This window comes from Coffea arabica, chromosome 5e (genome assembly GCF_036785885.1).
Source record: "Coffea arabica cultivar ET-39 chromosome 5e, Coffea Arabica ET-39 HiFi, whole genome shotgun sequence".
Classification (NCBI taxonomy): Eukaryota; Viridiplantae; Streptophyta; class Magnoliopsida; order Gentianales; family Rubiaceae; genus Coffea; species Coffea arabica.
The window spans coordinates 20193163-20212541 of NC_092318.1; the positions used below are offsets into that span (position 1 = coordinate 20193163).

The 19379-nt window shown below is 36.3% G+C and overlaps 1 protein-coding gene across 2 annotated transcripts; it reads left to right on the plus strand.

The window, feature by feature from the left end:
- Nucleotides 1–524: 524 nt before the first annotated feature.
- On the plus strand, nucleotides 525–3304 carry LOC113687920 (acetylserotonin O-methyltransferase). Of its 2 annotated transcripts, XM_027205454.2 has the most exons (3): nucleotides 525–1624; nucleotides 1891–1925; nucleotides 2848–3013. In XM_027205454.2, exons 1-3 carry the CDS (start codon nucleotides 821–823, stop codon nucleotides 2891–2893), a joined length of 885 nt encoding a protein of 294 aa, XP_027061255.1. In that variant the 5' UTR covers nucleotides 525–820; the 3' UTR covers nucleotides 2894–3013. The 2 variants fall into 2 exon arrangements, with proteins under 2 accessions (XP_027061255.1, XP_027061254.1); XM_027205453.2 differs by lacking the exon at nucleotides 1891–1925 and having other exon boundaries at nucleotides 536–1624; nucleotides 2848–3304.
- Nucleotides 3305–19379: the final 16075 nt, after the last annotated feature.

Sequence of the window (19379 nt, forward strand, 5' to 3'; positions counted from 1 at the left end):
TTCACGACAACTGATGAATTATGCATCAGTGCATGATAAATGACAGGAAATATCCAGCTCAAGACCATTAAAGATCCAGTAATTTGATATTGCTGTTAGTGTTGGACAAACGTAATTATCGTGTTAATCAGCCTTTGTTTGATCGTTGTAATAAACATGAAATTAGCAATTTAATGGCAGAAGATGCAGTGTCAAATCATAGGCCCGTTTTGGTGGTTGCCGGGCGAAATCATAGGCCCTTTAGCAATTATGTATGAAATGACACTTGTAGAATCTGTATGACTGTATTAGTCTATTCAACAGCCATACCAATTTAAAAGGATTAATTTAACTTTGCAGCCTTTTATATTAGAATTTTCACTTTAGTCCCCCAGCTTTAAAATGTGGCACTTTAATCCTCAAAATATAAAAATTGTCCCATTTAAATAAAATAAATGGGCAAACTGAGACAAATTTTTTATTTAAATAGAACAAATTTTATACTTTTAAAACTAAAGTGAGACAAATTTTAAATTTTAGTGATTGAAGTGAAATAAATTTTATGCCTTGTGCAGTAGAGTGTATGAAATTATTACTTTAAAAACTAAAACGTCCCATTTTAAAGTTTAAATACCACAATAAAAATTGGGGGTATATCACAAGGGTACAAAGTTGAATTAACTCATTTTAAAATCCCAGTCCAACAATTTTGCAGTAGGCTGGCTATTGATTTCTTTGCTGTTATACTAGTCCCGATAATCGTATATAGAGACAGTTGATTAGTACTGAATCCTGGGAAAACAAAAAAGCAAAGAAAAATTAGTAATCAAGAAGTCGAGAGATGGAGGAAGAGAAAATAAAAAAAGAAGCAGAGGAAGAGGCTCAGGCTCAAGTGGATATATGGAAATACGTTTTCGGCTTTACTGAAATGGCTGTTGTGAAATGTGCCATTGAGCTTGGGATTCCGGACTTCCTGGAAAGCCAGGATGGCCAAGCCATGACACTTGATGGGCTGTCTGCCGCCCTTGGTTGCTCGCCTTCTTCCCTTTATCGAATCATGAGGTTCTTAACCAACCGCGGCATCTTTAGACAAGTTAATCAAGGACATGGCTGCTCCTCACAAAATAGTACTAGCAATGCTATTGGTAGTAGTAGTATTACTTATGTACAGACGCCCCTCTCTCGTCTTCTGGCTAGAAATGGAGAGAAAAGCATGGCTGCTATTGTGCTACTGGAAAGCAGCCCTGTGATGCTTTCGCCGTGGCTTGGCTTGGGGCGACGTGTCTTGGCAAATAGCCCTCCACCATTTGACACTTATCACGGCCAGGACTTATGGAGTTACGCGCAAAACAATCCTGCTCACAGCAAGCTGATCAACGATGCCATGGCTTGCGATGCTCGGGTTGCCGTTTCAGCCATGATCAACGGGTGTCCGCAGGTGTTCGAGGGGATTTCTTCGTTGGTGGATGTCGGCGGAGGCGACGGAACGGCTCTCCGCACATTGCTCAAGGCTTGCCCTTGCATCCGCGGGATCAATTTTGATCTTCCTCATGTTGTCTCTTTTGCCCCTCATTCTGATGGCGTGGAGCATGTTGGAGGCGACATGTTTCACAGCGTTCCAAATGCTGACGCTGCTTTTATCATGGTTAGTACCGTAAGGTAAAAGCTATCAATTACATGAAAGTATTAACCAACATCTATTTAGACTGCTGCCATCATCAAAAACTTTAATGGTGGAAGATCAAAGAGTTCAAATTTTATCTTTCATCAATTGTCACAATATGTGATTTCCTCAAACATGAGTAGTAGTAGGGTTGATTAGGCTCAGTTGAACTTTACAGTACGATTAGAAGTAGGATTGATAAGTGATGAATAACCAAAAAAAAAAAGTATTACCTATTGTGGATGCAGGGCCTCACAAGTTATCCATTTTACTCCATGTCAAGGTAAATGGTCATTTCAACTTTTAATACACGCGAATTTTTTACCTAGTTACATCATATCTAAATTTTTACATTTTACTCCATGTCAAGGTAAATGGTCATTTCAACTTTTAATACACGCAAAATTTTTACCTAGTTACATTATATCTAAATTTTTGTTACACTATTTTTCAATTCTATTATACTCAAGGGTAAACTTATCAGAAATGAAACTTATATGGCCCTGTCCGCGAACTGCAAAGACTATCATAGCGTCAGAGGATCATGGTTTTGAAAAAGAAAGTGACATTCACATAGACTGGTCCCTCATACACTTTGGTAGCATTTTTATTGAGTGAGTAGGCTGGAGTATGAGAGGCAGATGTAGGAGTACAAATATAACTAACCTTTTGAAAATCACATATCCTTGATATAAAAAGACTATGTGAATGTCAATATATAGGGGTGAAAATTTAAGGACAATTGCTATTTTCCTGCCTATAGGTATGTCATAGAAATATGACGCAATGTCCAAGTGCCAGGCTAATTTGCAAATATTGATCTTATAAATTTAGTTAAATACTGAGCGACTTGAGACTTGAGAGTGCATGCATCAAGTTAACAATCTGGCAATTTGGAAAATATATTGACTTTATTGTGTCTAATTAAGCTATCTAGATAATTGGCTACCGAGCTTACCATAATTATACTAACTCCTTAATTTATGCCTAAAAATTGTAGTACTGTACAGCTACCTGCGTGTGTATTGTTCAGCAAGAATCAAGTTAAAAAATTCATGCTCAATTGCAATTCTTCTCTTTCTTCTTCCTCTTTCTATTTTTTTTTAATCCAATTAATTGATTTGCAAGTATATGCATGCTTTGTTCATTATAGCTTATTTTTGGGTATGCACCACCTTTGACTTTATTGTTTTGGATATATATAGTGGGTGTTGCATGACTGGGGAGATGACGAGTGTATCAGCATATTGATGAACTGCAAAGAAGCTATTCCTCAAGACACGGGGAAAGTGATCATCGTAGAGGCTGTGATAGATCATGAAGGAGGAGACGACAAGCTTAAAGATGTGGGTTTGATGTTAGATATGGTGATGATGGCTCATACAACCACAGGAAAAGAAAGAACGTCAGAGGAATGGGCATATATTCTGAACAAGGCTGGATTCAGCAGACACACTATGACACACATCCAAGCGGTTCAATCTGTAATTGAGGCCTATCCTTAACTTTGGATAGACTTGGATTTGATTGCATATTCTATGCCCTACTTTGATTTCTTTGTTGTCCTCATGCTTGCTACTTGCTTGTGTGTGACATAATAAGGGACATTTGGCCACCGTACTAGGAGTTTGTGTTTTAATGAGATAGTGAATCATTTGGACCTTCTCGTTCACAACATATAAATGACGGGCAAATTAGACTAATCTTACTCACAACGGATCCTTTGTCCCATTCACTATACTATTCTTTGTCCTACTTTTTATTATATTGCTATTTTTCTTCGCAAATATTATATTTTAGTTCATTTTTGTTTCTTTGAAATTCAATAACTATTAACAGAGTAATACACAAAATATAAGAAGCTCAAAAATCAAAATGAGTAAAAAATGAGATTTTCATGAATTTTTAGTTGTATTATTTAACATTCTATTATATATTGCTTTTTTGAAACTGTTGTATTTATTTTTTATTCAGTTAATAGTTATCAGATCATAAGAAAATAAAAAAAAACTAAAATATGATGTTGATAAATAGGAAATAGTAATATAATAAAAAGTGATACAGAGAGTGGTATAGGAAGTGGGACAGAAGATCCGGTGCAAATCTCACCTTTTATTTGTTATTACCAAAACAAAGTAGATAATGAGCATCCTCCAGCCAACACATGTTAGGTTCAATTTGTAAAGATGGACCATTTTCAATTCATATGAAAAGTTCCTGTGTTCAAATCCTATTGTCAATCTAAGTAGTTTGTTGATGAGTAATATGTAAATATCCCTATAAATAAGCCATGGTCCCAGGAGCCACCCACGGTACTAGACTTATTGAAACTTTTTAGAAGTTATACGAGATTGAGGATCATTATTTTGCCATAAATAGCATACTCTAATTAGGACTCCCTTACTCATATTACATGTTTTGCCTAGTCCAACATTTTTTTTGAGAAAGTTATTTCTTGTTGCTTTTAATTTCTCCATATTCCTAACTTTTAGTTTCAAAACTTTTTTTTCCAAAGTTAGTTCTTTATCATTTAGAAAGCGGCCCTTGTGAAGGATAAGGACCTTTTTACTTAAATTACATGCTTTGTTCTCAAACAGTATCTTTTGGAAAGTTGTCTCTTTTTTCTTCCCTTTAATTTTTCTTTGTACAAGTTTCATATACCGAATATGTTTTTAGTTTCAACACATTTTTTTCCAAGTTATTTCTTGTTACCTTTAATTTCTTTCTATACAAGTCTTTTACACAATTAAACCAATTTTTGAATTTCCTTGTAAACGTTAAATATAATAACTTAAAAGAATTTTTCTAACTGGTGTCTAATGATAATTCGTTAACACATTTGGCTTACATTTATTTATTATATGAATACATACATTTTTTGAAGTTAATTAAACTTTTTTAAAAAGAACTAATACCTGAAACCTCTTTTATTGGCCATTAACCAAACCAAACATAAAATAGAATAAGTAGACACAAGGAAATAGAAGGAAATTTAACCACTATAATAGTTTTACAAATTGAAACAGTGTTAGTTACAAAACCCAAACAAAGCAATAATTTTTTATGTGTTTTCTAGCATCAATCTTTTTCCTAAGTCCATTGTTGTGTTTTCAAGTATTTGAAGTTTTCCATCAATTGCAATTTTTTTATTCCTGCATAAAAATTTTTTGTTTTATCATTAAAAATAGAGGATTGATGGTGAATTTTTCTAGCTGGTGTCTAATGATCATTCGTTAACCCATTTAGCTTACATTTATTTATTATATGAATACATACATTTTTCAAAGTTAATTAAACTTTTTAAAAAGAACTAATACCTGAAACCTCTTTTAATGGCCATCAACCAAACCAAACATAAAAAAGAATAAGCAGACACAAGGAAATAAAAGGAAATTTAACCACTATTATAGTTTTACAAATTGAAACAGTGTTAGTTACAAAACCCAAACAAAGCAATAATTTTTTATGTGTTTTCTAGCATCAATCTTTTTCCTAAGTCCATTGTTGTGTTTTCAAGTATTTGAAGTTTTCCATACTTCAATTGCAATTTTTTATTCCTGCTTAAATTTTTTTGTTTTATCATTAAAAATAGAGGGTTGATGGTTTATAGTCTTCTTAATTTTTAGGTTTTATTTCATCATGCATCATTGGCTACTGTGATACCCACCATCATATGTTAGATCTTTGTCCCCATGAATAAAAATTCTGATTCCATCACTACCAAGAGCATATCCTGTATTGGTGATGGTGATCGAAGTTAAGACCATCCAAAATTTAATCTTTGATAGTGCTACATATAATACTCAATCTAAAACTAACTTCAAATTTGAAAATTTACACACTTTACAAGATGAATGCAACTACAAAGTATGACAACATAATACATAAGGAAAATTACTGGAAAGTCCTAATATTGTATAGATATTTAGGAGTGGGCAAAAAAACCCGTCAGTGATGAGGAAGGAGGAGGAGGGAAAGAGAGAGTGGTGATAGTAGTGGTGGGATTAGTTGGGAACAGCAATAGCAAGAATGGAAATGGTTAAGAATGGCGGTGGTAGAAAAAAAGAAAAAAGGAAACGAGCGTATTTTAGGATGTATATATTTTTATAAAACTTAGACTTCGTATGAATTGGGTACTTTTGGGAGTGTTTTTTTTTAAAGAAACTTTACTATAGTGATATATTATAAAAACCGCCTAATATATATCTATTATAACAACATGAACATCTTATGATATTATCATTAGTAGCGGATAATGTTGAATGAAGATAAATATCAACATAAGGATGGTTTGGCAATTCAATGGAATATTTCAAAATTTTGCTGTTTCAAATGGGCCTACAATGTCTCTCTCTTCTTCTTACTGCTTTGAATTTTGAATTTTGAACACTAAAAATCCGCCGCCCATGGCGGCTCTTTAGTCACCTGGAGATCAGTCGCTGACTGAACAACCACCTGCACCAGAAAAACGATCTTTTGCTCCTATGCTTTTAGTTATTTCTTCATCATCTGATGATGCTGGTGTCGAGTGCATTGCAATGTACAGAGGTGAACCATCTTTACGACTTTCTCGTTAGGACGTGCTTGCAATTTCACAGCCTTTCAAACTCTTTAGTGGGAAGATTTGCGGCTAGAAGGCCATCGATGGTGATAATCCAAAACTTCATTACCTCATTAGGCCTTAAGGGTGATTGCCCTATAGACTTGTTAGATCAAAAACATATTCTTCTTCAACCATTCTTGGCTAAAGATTTTACTAGACTGTGGTGCCTCGATCTTGGTGCATCGACAATATGCCCATGGTTTTATCAAAATGGACAGTTGATTTCCGTCTAGATCAAGACTCTTTGCTAGTGCTAGTATGGATTAATTTGCCAGGTTTGCTTTTGCCTTTCTTTTCTCCTAAATACTTACACAAATTGGGGAGTCTCTTTGGTAGGCTGTTCAAAATTGACGATGTAACTTTGTCCCTCAAATGCCCATCTGTTACTCGCATTCTAGTGGAAATTGATATTAAGATGGAGCAAAAGACACAGAATTTGGATTGGTGATGATAATTGGGGCTCGTGGCAACTGGTTGAATTTGAAAATATGCCAGTTTATTGTCATTTTTGTTGTCGTATTGGCCATAATGAGCCTTCTTGTCATAAAAACTTTCCACAGATGAGGGTTCCAAAGCCTCAGAAAAAGGTTTCTGAATGGCGACATGGAATCCAGAAAATTTATATTCCAAAGGTTGATCAGGCGAAGGATGCCAAATTAGATCAACAAGGTGATGTCCCTTTGTTAAACCCCAGTGGCTGCTTGGAGACGGATGAGTTTTTGATGTTAAAGGGAAAATCTCCTATTGTAAATTGGGGCTCTCGCTCGGATCCTTTGTTATTGGAGGATGTTATGCCTAAACAAGTTTCTATGTATGACAAGAATGTTGGTTTAGATTTGGTGGAACAATTTAAAATGGTTGACCGTGAAGACATCCATGTGTCCCCATCTCATCATTAACACAGTCTCTGTCTTTGGAGCATATTCCATCCCACAATAATTGGTCTTATCGAGTAAATGATGATCATTGCATTGACAGTTGGTCCAAGCCTTCTATGAATTTTGCAGGAGATTTGTTTTCAAATTCAGATGAGACGCCAAATCAAGCTTCAGTTTCACCCTCCTTGCTAGAGGTTTTTCTAGAATTTCAACAGAAGTTGGGGTTTGAATTTGGTTTGTTTAATATATCAAATAAAATTTGGACCTTTTGGAAGTTGGGTTTCCATGCTTCCTCAATCAATAATAATGAGCAGTTCATACACCTTGCAATATCCCATTATTCTTGGAGTGAAGCTACATTTGCTGCCTTTGTTCATGCGAAGTGTACGCCGGCATTGCTTATGTTTGTCTCATATTGCCTCATCGATTGGTGATCGCCCAAGGGTAGTTGGAGGGGACTTTAAACATTATATCCTCTTTGGAGGTATACTCTGGCCGTGCACCTCAGGATTTGCAAGCAATAACGAATTTTAACAATTTTATCCTGACTGCTTCATTGATACAAATTTCGGCTGTGGGTGGTAAGCATACATGGACTCGTTTGGATAGAGTGCTATGTAATAGTAGCTGGAAGCATTGGTTTTCTCAATCATCAATTCATCATTTGAACAGATGTTTTTCAGATCACTCGTCGTTGCTCTTTAAATTAAGTGTGATGTCAGTGGGTGGCCCTAAATCTTTTAGATTCCAACAAATGTGGATTCATCACTCTTCTTTCTTGTCTACAGTTAAAAACAATTGGGAAATTTCAATGGAGTATATAAGGATGTTTCGCTTTTGTCAGAAGCTTCGCAGGCTTAAGTTGTCTTTGAAATTGGAATAAAAATGTCTTTTGGTAAAGTTTTTAATAAAGTTACTGCGGCAGAGGAGAATCTTAGGAGTAAAGTGGAGATGTATGAGCAGTGTTCCACTAATTCTAATCGAGTCGAATGGAGTAAGGCTCAAGCTGAACTTTCATAGTGTTTAGCATATGACAAAACTTTTTGACAACAGAAAGCCCCCATCAAATTGCTCAAAGAGGGTGATTCTAATTCTAAAATTTTTCATGCCTTTTTGCTTCAAAAACGAGCTCCTCTTTTTGTTCATAAAATTAAGGACAGTGATGGTGATTGGATAGATGAAGAAGGACAAATTATTCGAGTCGGAATTTCTTTCATTCAAGATTTGTTTAATCAAAATGTTCAAAATCATGATATGGTGGCTCAAGAAAGACTTCTTAATTATATTCCTTGGGTTATTTCTTAGACCAGAATGGCAAGCTCTTAGAGCAAATTTCTGTGCAAGAAATAAAAGAATTTGTTTTCCAATTGGATGGTCAAAGTGCTGCAGGGCCAGATGGTTTCACTGGTTTATTCGTCATGCATTGCTTGGACATCATTTCTTTCGACTTAGTTGATGCTGTTAATGATTTTTGTGCTGGTGTTCCTATTCCAAGAGTGATTGCTAGTACTCTTATTGTTTTAATTCCCAAGAAGGATACATTCGTCTCATTTGCTGATATTTGGCCTATCGATCTTTGTACATTTCTAAATAAGATTTTTACTAAAGTTTTGTACAATAGATTTAAACTATTGCCACCTTTCTTGATTTCTGATGAATAGTCGGCTTTTTCTTGATGGAAGGGATATTGCCGACAATATCTTATTGGCTCAAGAGCTGGTGCATTCCACTGATAAGAAAATCAGAGGCCATACTATGATTCTTAAGCTGGACATGATGAAAGCTTTTGATTGAGATAGTTGGCCTTTCTTGTTTTCTTTGCTTGCTAAGTTTGGTTTTAGTCACAGGTTCAAAATCATTTAGCCGCTAGTTGGTTCTCCATTTTGCTTAATGGTAAGCCTCATGGGTTTTTTACAATGTTTTCAGAACCGGACCGGACCGGCCGGTTCGACCGGTTGGACCGCGAACCGGCCATGTCACCGGTCCGATCTAATGCTAAAGCCGGAAGTTCATGGAGAACCGTTGAAACCCGGACGAACCGTGTAAACCGTTTAGAACCGTGAACCGGCGGTTTTTTAAATTCTTCAACAAAATATCAAGAATGGTATAGCTATGGTTCGAACCTGGGTCTCCAAGTTTGCATATGACAATCTTACCGCTAGACTGTAGTTAAGTTTGTTGAGAATTCTACTTGACTAAAAAATATATTAAAACATCAAGTTCTTCTCTTATTTTTTTTTTCAATTTTTTCTTCTTAACCATTTTTAACCCAAATATCCACAACAAGATTTTCTCAAGTCTTCACCATTATTATCAGGTTATTATCTTTAGCAGATTGTAAACAAGTTGAAAATTTCAACTTTTGTTGTTTTCCAACATCTTGGTAAGTTTAATTTTTTTCTTTTCAAGGTTTTTTCTTCTATATTATTATCTTTAGTTAATTTTTTTGCATTTTCTTCTTTTTCCCCTCAATTTTCATATGTTTCCCTCAATTTTGTTTTATTTTTATTTGATTAATTAAGGATGAAATTTTTGCAAAAGTAGTGCACATCCGTGTAGGAATTGGGTAGGAATTACAAATGATAACATTGGGCTGGTCAAAAATATGGTAGTTGGCACATAATCGAAGCTATTGATAATTGAATTTAAAATAATTAATGGTATAGGATCATTGAATTTAATATAACATGTTAATTAGTAATGTTTAGTAGCAATTAATTTTTTATGTGTTTAACTGTATATTTGTTTTTCAAAAATTTTTAGTTTTTTTGAGTTTGAGCAATTAGATTTATATTTTTATAATAAAATTTTAACTTTTTCAGCTTAAGTTGATGAAATTGTGAAGGTGGTGTGGTTGCTTATTATGCCACTGATAAAAGTTTTCTATTCAAATGGTTTGTCTTAACTTGAACTCTTTCATGGATTTTTTTAAGGGTTGTAAAAGAATTTCAATATTTAATTTATTTATTTTTTGTGTTTTTATTTGTGATAATTGGTGAACATTTGGATTGTATCTATTTATGTTTATAATGAATTTATGAAAACTTGTGGTGAATTATGATATTTTAATTATATTTATCATTCCATGTTTTTATGTATAACTTTTAGAAAATTTATTATTATCATAACTTAAATTAAGTTATGTTGGTAAAGTTCAAGTGTAGAATGAAACCTGCTTAATACTTAACACTAAAAAAAAAAAAAAAAAAAAACAGAGAACAGTTGAACCGGCCGGTCCGACCGATCGGACCGTGAACCGGCCACCTCTCCGGTTCACTGGCCGGTCCGAGTTTAAAAACATTGGTTTTTTAAGCTAGCTGAAGGCTTAAACAAGGAGATCCTCTGTCCCGTTTCCTCTTTATTTTGGTTTCAGAGGCTTTGAGTAGAGGGATTAAGTTCATGGCATCGAAGGGCCGATTATCTCCATTCTACGTTGTTAGGACTGGTCCAAGAATAAACAAACTAAAGTTAGAACAAAATAGGCGGTATAACCGATCATATAATGCTTAGGCGATAGACACCAGCCATATAATACTTAAGCAGTAAGACCGATCATATAAAAGGGTTGTAGCAACTCAATAAAGATAAATAATAAAGCAAAATAAAAAACACAGAAATTTACGTGGTTCGGTCAAATTGACATATGTCTACGGGCAGAGGAGAAGCAAATCTTTCACTATGAAGAAAATATACAAAAGCCGTAGGAAAGTGGTTCCTAGGCCAAAATGGTACTTACAAAAGGGTTTAGGAAATATTTCTAAACTCAAAACAAGATAGCCTAAAATATTTGGCTACAAATGGGTTAGATGACGCAAGAAACTAATAACCCATATAATACTCTCTTGAGTGGTGCACTAAATTGAGAAGTGAAAGTGTCTATTTATAACTAATAAACACCACCCTTCAAAGCTAACCAACCGATGTGGGATTAGAAAGTTAGGCTAAAAGTCAACAAATCTCCACCTTGGCATAATTTCTAGTTCCACCATCGACAATAGCAAAACTGCTCCACCTTCTCCACATATGCCCCAATGGGCCTAAATCACCATCAACGAATACCAACCAAATCCAAGCATTGCTTGAACTTATAAAGTGGAAGATGTTTGTAAACATATCGGCTGGATTGTCCTTGGTATTGATTTTCTGAATAAGAACTTTTTCTTCAGCAATGATATCCCGAATGAAGTGATACTTCACATCGATGTGCTTCGTCCTCTTATGATACATCTGATCTTTAGTCAAGTGTACGGCACTTTGACTATCATAGTGAATAGCAGTAATACCTTGATGTAGACTAAACTCACTAAACAAACTCTTCAACCACAAGGCTTCTTTGATTGCCTCGGTCACAGCCATATATTCCGCTTCTGTAGTAGACAAAGCTATGACAGGTTGTAGAGTAGCTTTCCAACTGACAGCACAACCGCCAATACAAAATACATAGCTTGAAAGTGATCTTCTCCTGTCAAGATCCCCAGCTTAGTCTGAGTCTACAAAACCAACCAAAGTGTTATTATTTCTTCCAAACTCCAACCATGCACTTGAAATACCTTGCAAGTATCTGAGAATCCACTTCACACCCTACCAATGTGCTTTACCAGGGCAAGACATATATCTGCTAACAACACTGACTGCATGTGAGATATCTAGACGAGTATAAACCATCGCATACATAACATTGCTGACTGCACTGGAATAAGGAACCCGTGCCATATAATCTTTCTCTTCATCTGATTGTGGTGATTGAGCAGTAGATAGCCGAAAATGGCTAGCAAGAAGAGTAGATGGTTTAGCATCTTTCATGCCAAAACGCTCCAAGATTTTCTCAAGGTAATTTTTTTGAGTCAAGAACAACTTCCCTACTCCTCGATCTCGCTTGATATCAATGCCAAGAATTTTCTTAGCTGCTCCCAAATCTTTCATTTCAAATTTACTACTTAACTGCTGTTTCAAAGTGTGAATTTTTCACAAATTCTTGGCAGCAATGAGCATGTCATCAACATATAAAAATAAGTAAATGAAAGAACCATCATTTAACTTCTGGAAGTAAATGCAACTATCATACATGCTCCTTAAATAACCATGACCAAACATAAAGGAATCAAACCTTTTATACCATTATCTTGGAGACTGTTTCAATCCATATAAGAATTTCTTCAACAAGCAAACATGGTCTTCCTTACCTTCAATCTCAAAACCCTGGGGTTATTTCATATAAATTTGTTCTTCAAGTTCACCATGTAAGAAACTTATTTTAACGTCGAGCTGTTCTAACTTCAAATCATATATAGCAACTAAAGCAAGCAAAACTAGAATAGAGCTATGTTTAACAACAGGGGAAAACACATGTCGCACCCCATTTTTGAAAGAAAAATAACTTGTTTATAAAAATGAATTCTTTGGGATTTATTTTGAATGAAAATTGGTTTCTGATTTTTAGGAAATAAATAAAGAAAATGCAGGCCTATATGGGACTTAAAAGTGCGACGATTTTGATCAAAAAATAATAGTTTAAAAAGGATTTTTAATAATAATAAAAAAATAGGAGTCGCCACTTGGTATTGAGTTAAGGTGTATCAAGTCACCTAAAATGAATTTTTTAAAGAAAAAAGTAAAAAAAAAAACCTTTTTAAACGACTCCAAATCTTCGAAAATCAGAGAAAAAGATTCGGGGAGTCACATTTGAAGAAAGGGAAGGCAAGGATAAAATCCAAGGCACCCTTTTAACCTAACCCCAGCTAGCTGCGTGATTTGGTAAAAACTTTTCTTATTTTAACCTAAAAATTTATCACATTTGGATGCAAAACCTAAACCTAGGAGGATATCGGAGGGTCAATATGTCTTTTCGAATTTTAATTGATGCCAATCGCATTAATTACGCTGCCCAAAAGTAATTATTTGAAGAAGTCACGAACGGGCCAAATATGAGACTCAAAGAAAAAGAAAAGAAAATAATAATTAAAAATATACATAACCTAAAGGAATGCATCATAACGGGTGTGGGGAACTATGATTCGTGACTCAATTTTCCCGTTTTATAGAGGGAATACGAGCGTGCTAAGGTTAGAAAAGTCATACTCGTCCATATCCCATATTTAAGGGGTTTTTCCTATCTAAACAAGCAAATGATCTACCCTAGTTCTAATTCTTAAATGAAATGCAAGTCTAATGTCATGTATCGCATATAGGGTTATACAAGGGGAGAATATGGGGTAAGAGATATACATATAAGGGAATATCATGCAAAAATGATAAAAAGACCCTAAAAAGTAGAAAATATGCATGAAAATGTAGTGTAGTCACACAACATGATCTAACGCGTGGATGGTTCCTAAGGGTCTAGTGTTAGACTAGCCCATGTCTCTAATTTCTCACTAGCATTGGACTAATGAGAAATCGGAAAAAGAGGCCACAACTAGCGTTGGACTAGTGTGGTAACGTCAGGCATTTATTATAATCAAATAAATCATATAAAACATAATAAAAGCAAATAAACACATAAATCACATATAGTACATAGCACATAAACATGATATTTAGATACAAGACCCTAAAAAAGCGAGTAACACGTAACACATAAGCATGCAAAATCACACAAGGCAAATAAAACCCTAACTATTACACTTGGGGCCATAACTTCAATCTAAAGGGGGAAGGAATAGATAAAATGCATACCTTACTATTACATTTTGACATTTAAATGCCCCTTACATTATCAAAATTGAACAAATTAAAACAAATAAAGCGAATAAATAAATAAATGAAATGAAAACATTCAAAAGGCATACAATTAAGCACATAAAGTCACATAGGGGCACATAGAGTCAAGTAAAATCAAAATAAGGGGTAGAGTGTACCTCTCTTGAATTGGTGCCCTAATGAAATGAAATTATTTATTTACCCTCTAAAACAAATAAAAAGGGTCAAGGCATCACTTTAATTAACAAATAATCACATGAAATGGAAATGAACACGAAATTGAATCAAACAAATCATTCAAATGAAAGTAAACAACCCCTATTCATCAAATTGAAACAAACAAAGACCCATTGGAAAGAATTGAAAAAGTTCGAGGGATCAATTTATTATTATTACAAATTAGGGGTTTAAAAAAAATTAAGATTAATGACCTAAGATGAAACCTACCAAAGCCAAATGCTAAAATTCATGAAAAACGAATAAAAGTCTATTTTCTATAATTAAACGACAAAATTTCCCAAAATTTCACTAAAAAATCAAATCAAGACTATAAATCTATCAAAAATCACTAAACCTTCAAATATCATCCTAAACTTTACAAATAATGTACTCGAAGATCATATTAAAACATGCCAAAAGCAATTAAGATTTTGAAATGACAAAATTGATCATGTTTTCCAAATTTAGGGCCAGAGTAGCATTAGACAAAAAAAATGGGGCCAAAATGCAATTTTTGGAAATCTTGCATGCAAAGCTACGAAAGAGCTTTCTTCCTTGCTGCAACTTCGCAACTTTCTTGCTGCAGTTTCATGGATTTACAGCACCAGTTCTTTGTTAAACACAACTAGGGTCTCAACCGCACATCAAGCTTCAATTCGGAGCATCAAAATCACAAAACTCAACATCCAAACAAGCCAAAAAACTTAGAATGAGAACATGCAATTCTGGAAAACTTTCTGCTATTGCTGCCACGAACAACAAAACATCATTTTTTCCGACCAACCCAACATCAAACTATCATCTAATCTTCTTTCAAGCACAAGATAAAATGACCCATCAGGCGATGAAACCCACTTGGTGGGCTGTTGCGAGAAGGAAAACAACAAAACATAAGAACGCATGAAACTTTCTTCCAATTCCTGAGTTTTCAGTGCAAGTGTGCAAGTCCCACTTCACTAAACATAACTAAAATCTGAACCAGACATCAAACTTTGATCTTAAACAACGAAATCACATAAATTCAACCATCCAAGCATGCAAACTTTCGGCAAGAACTTTCTGCAATTTTTCTGGGTTTTTTAACAAACTTGTAGAATGCAAATCAATCTCCAAGCTAGCAAAAACTTGCAACTTACACCTTTTAATACTAAAACCCAACATCAACATTGCACAAACACAAACAAAATAGAAACCAGGGAAACATCAGGAAACCAAACATGATAAGGATCATGAAGCCGAACCAGAGGCTAAAATATCCCAAGATTCATGTCCCACAGAATTGTATTCTTATGAAAAAGCCTTGCCAAAGCAACAAGGGAGGAAACTATGGTTACCTGAGAGGAGTAAAGCCGCTACATGAATCGTGAAATCCCCCAAGAAACGAGCGGTTCTGGAAAATGCAACCCACAACTTCTTTGCCGAAAACTTTTAGCGCTGGTGAAGGCGCTACTTTGGGTCGAGAATTGACGAGCTTCCCGTGGTTTTTCCTTCAAGATATCTGAACAAAAATCACTCCCCTCACGTTGTAGACATCTTAGATTGCTTGAAAGTCTCGGAAGGAGCCAATTTCCATAGAGAAAACTGCCTCTAAATCTGACAGAAAATCAGTCTGGACAACAGAATTTTTTCTGAAAATTTTCTCTTCGAATCCGAAGCTCCTTCTTCCTTTTGTTCCATTCTGTTGTTTCCTTTCTGATATCCCCCAAGTTCTCCCTTAATCTTGCTCTCACCAGAATCTCTTCCCCCTCTCCCTTTCTTTCTTTCTCTCGGTCCTCTTCTCTCCTCCCTCGCGTGTCTATTTTCCTTAGTCCGGTAGCTTTTCTTTTCCTCCCTCAGCCCCAGGCTCTCTCTTGCTCTTCCTCGCCTTTTCCCAGTGCCTCCCGTAGCTCTTCTTCCCTCAAAAACCCTTTCTTTACCTTTCTTGCTATTTCCTCTATTTTCCTACCCTTTCTCTCTTCCTCTCTTTCCTTTTAGATGCCCCTCCTCTCTCTCAGCTCTCGTTTAACTCCCCGAAGCTCTCTTACCATTTTCCCGAAAGCCTCCCTCTTTTTCTGGTTTCTCTCTCAGTTTTCTTCCCTCCAGCCACTACTCCTCTACTCTCTCGCTTTCTATTCAGCCCGTAGCCTTCCTTTTTTGGTCTCTCTTTATCTCTATCTCTCACTGTAATGAAGTCAACAGCTCAGTAGTGGAAGGCGTGAAAGAAAGACAAGGGAAGGCGTGGCAATGGGAGGAAAATGTCAAGAGAAGTGATCTGATTAGAGCCAACAGTTAGCAGTATAAGGCAGAAGAAGGCGTGAAGTCAGGAAAAGAGAAGTCACAGAAGAGTAAGTGAAGGCGCGTCCCATCGATCACGTCTTTACTGGAGTTCATGTTGTTCTTGCTGAAACTGGAATCCATCGAGCTTGAAGATTCTACTTACACGTGTCAATCCCTCATTAGTTAGTTTAAGGAGTTAGTTAGAATAGCTTCTATAAAAGATACGATTATGTAATTGGTTAGCTATCAATTGGTTAAGATTTGTTATTGCATCCAGAGAGGCAATAACCCCTCTGTTATCTTTCTTTCAATTTCCTGCATTCTTTTTCCCCTTCTTCCTCTTCCTGCCAATTCTTATTCTGTATTGAGTTTAAAGTTCATCAATAAAAAGAGAGGTGTTATTTCTTGAAATCCAATCAAATCTGAGTGTTCATAATTTGTTCTGTTCATTCAACTTCCATTCCTGCAACAATTTCTGGTTCTGTACCACAACAGTGGTATCAGAGCTAGTTTTACGAGCCATAGGGATGCCAAAAAATTAGGACGAAGCTTTGAGAAGAGAGGTAGTGGAACCTGGTAGTGTGGTCAAAACCTTCACCAACAAAAATGAAGGAATGGAGCAGACAATCAGATCAATGGAATTCAGGTAGGATGCTACTGAGAAATTACTGAAAGGGTTGGATCAGAAGTATGAAGGTATGATGAATATGATGGCTCAACTAATGACTAAAACGAACGACAGAGGGAAGGAATTAGAAAGAAGCAGCAGTTCTAAGGGGGTGGCCCAACCTGAGGGATCTAAGTTGGAGACACCAAAGGAAGTAGCTGGAAGGAGAGAGTTCAAGACCATCAACAAACTGCCTAAGATGGATCTACCCATCTTCGATGGGGACAATCCGAGGGAATGGATCAGAAAGGCTAACAAGTATTTCAAAATACATGGAATAGAAGATGAAATGAAGGCTGAGGTAGCAGAGCTTTACTTCAAGGATAGAGCAGACATCTGGTTCCATGGAGTCTTTCATGGAAAGGAAGCTATACCTTGGGAAGAGCTAACCACTGCTCTATGCATCAGATTTGGGGAAGGAAAACCTGAGGAAGCAATTAAGGAGTTCAACAAGCTGGTACAAACTGGATCAGTAGCTGACTACCTGGAAAAATTTGAAATGCTCAAAGCGCTAGTAAGGCCAACCTTACCACATTTATCTGATTACTATTATAAAGCATGCTTCATGAGTGGATTGAAAGAGGAAATTGTCAATATGGTAAAAATGTCAAAACCAGAAACCTTAGCTGATGCCATTGAAGTGGCAAAGTTACAAGAAAATGACTTAAAAGCTATACAAAAGTTACACAAAGTTGTTCCTGCTAGTTTTAGCAGTCAGAAAAACCATATTAAAATGCCCTCTCATACCAGATGGAACCAAGACAATGTCAAACACACCCCTAGACCCCCCAATCAAAACGCAACAAACCAAAATCAATTCAAGAAGATATCCCCTGCAGAATTTAACCTGAGAAGAGAGAAAGAATTGTGCTATAAATGTGTTGAGCCATATACTTTAGGACATGTATGCAAACAAGCCCATATTCATTACTTGTTGGCCGAAGGAGCTGAGACTACAGAACGGAGCAAGGAGCAGGAAGATGAGGTCTATTGTGACTGTATTAATGGAGAGGTGGTAGATGAGCATATTGAGGTGTCTGTACATGCCTTGGCTGGAGAAGCAAGGCACAAGACCATTAAGCTGAAGGGCCTGGTTAATGGGAGACAGGTTACTGCATTAATAGATAGTGGCAGTATACACTGTTTCCTGGATGAACAACTGGCAAAGGAGTTGAAGCTGAGCACACAGGGACCTAGCCTGATGGTCAATGTTGCTAATGGTGAAAAGGTGGAATCCAAAGGACTAGTTAAACCTCTGCAGTGGGAAATGCAAGGTCATCAGTTCCATCATGCCTTTAACACCTTGAGATTGGGAGACTGTGACATAATCCTTGGAGTGGATTGGTTGGACAAGCACTGCCCCATAGAATTCAATTTCAAGGATCTCACCATGATAATCCATAAGGGGGAGCAGGAGGTAGTACTGAAGGGAGAGGATACCAGCACCAGATTAAAGATGATCAAAGGAGGTAAGCTGGATAGGTGGTTGAGGAAACAGGCATATGGGGTGGTAGCACAATTGGTAGCAATAAAAGAGGAAGATGGTACAGAACAGATACCTGCTGAAGTCAGTCAGGTGCTAGATCAATACAAGGATGTATTTGAAGAACCCAAAGGAATGCCTCCAACCAGGAGCCATGACCACCAGATTGTTCTAAAAGAAGGAGCCAAGCCTTTCTAGATGAGGCCATACAGGTGCCCCTATGTACAGAAGGCAGAGATTGAGAAATTGGTAAAGGAAATGCTGGAAATAGGCATCATACAACCTAGCAGTAGTCCTTTTGCCTCCCCAGTGTTGCTAGTTAAGAAGAAGGATGGAACATGGAGGTTCTGTGTGGATTACAGACAGCTGAATGAATTAACAGTAAAGAACAAATTCTCCATGCCTCTGATTGAGGAGTTGATAGATGAGCTGCATGGAGCCAGGTACTACACAAAAATTGACCTGAGGGCAGGATACTTTCAGATCAGAGTCAAGGAGGAGGATATTCCAAAATCAGCTTTCAAAACTCACCAGGGACTCCATGAATTCAAAGTCATGCCATTTGGCTTGACCAATGCACCAGCAACCTTCCAGAGCCTGGTGAACCAAGTTTTTCAAGATCATATAAGGAAACATGTGCTAGTATTTTTTGATGATATTCTAGTATACAGTCCAACACTAGAATTGCATGTGGAGCATGTGACTGAGGTAATGAACTTACTGAGACAGCACCAGTTGTATGCCAAGATAAGCAAGTGCTCTTTTGCTTAGTTATAGGTGGAGTACTTGGGACACATAATATTAGCGGATGGAGTCCAAACTGATCCTAAGAAGATAGAATGCATGGAGAACTGGCCCAAACCAACTAATATCAAGCAGCTAAGAGGATTTTTGGGACTGACAGGCTACTATATAAGATTTGTCAAGGGATA

What these genes read in the sequence shown, in the direction of transcription:
- LOC113687920 (XM_027205453.2), top strand. Translation starts at nt 821, where the DNA reads ATGGAGGAAGAGAAAATAAAAAAAGAAGCAGAGGAAGAGGCTCAGGCT. An exon ending in CTGACGCTGCTTTTATCATG is followed by an intron (nt 1,625 to 2,847) that starts GTTAGTACCGTA and finishes GGATATATATAG; the next exon opens with TGGGTGTTGCATGACTGGGG.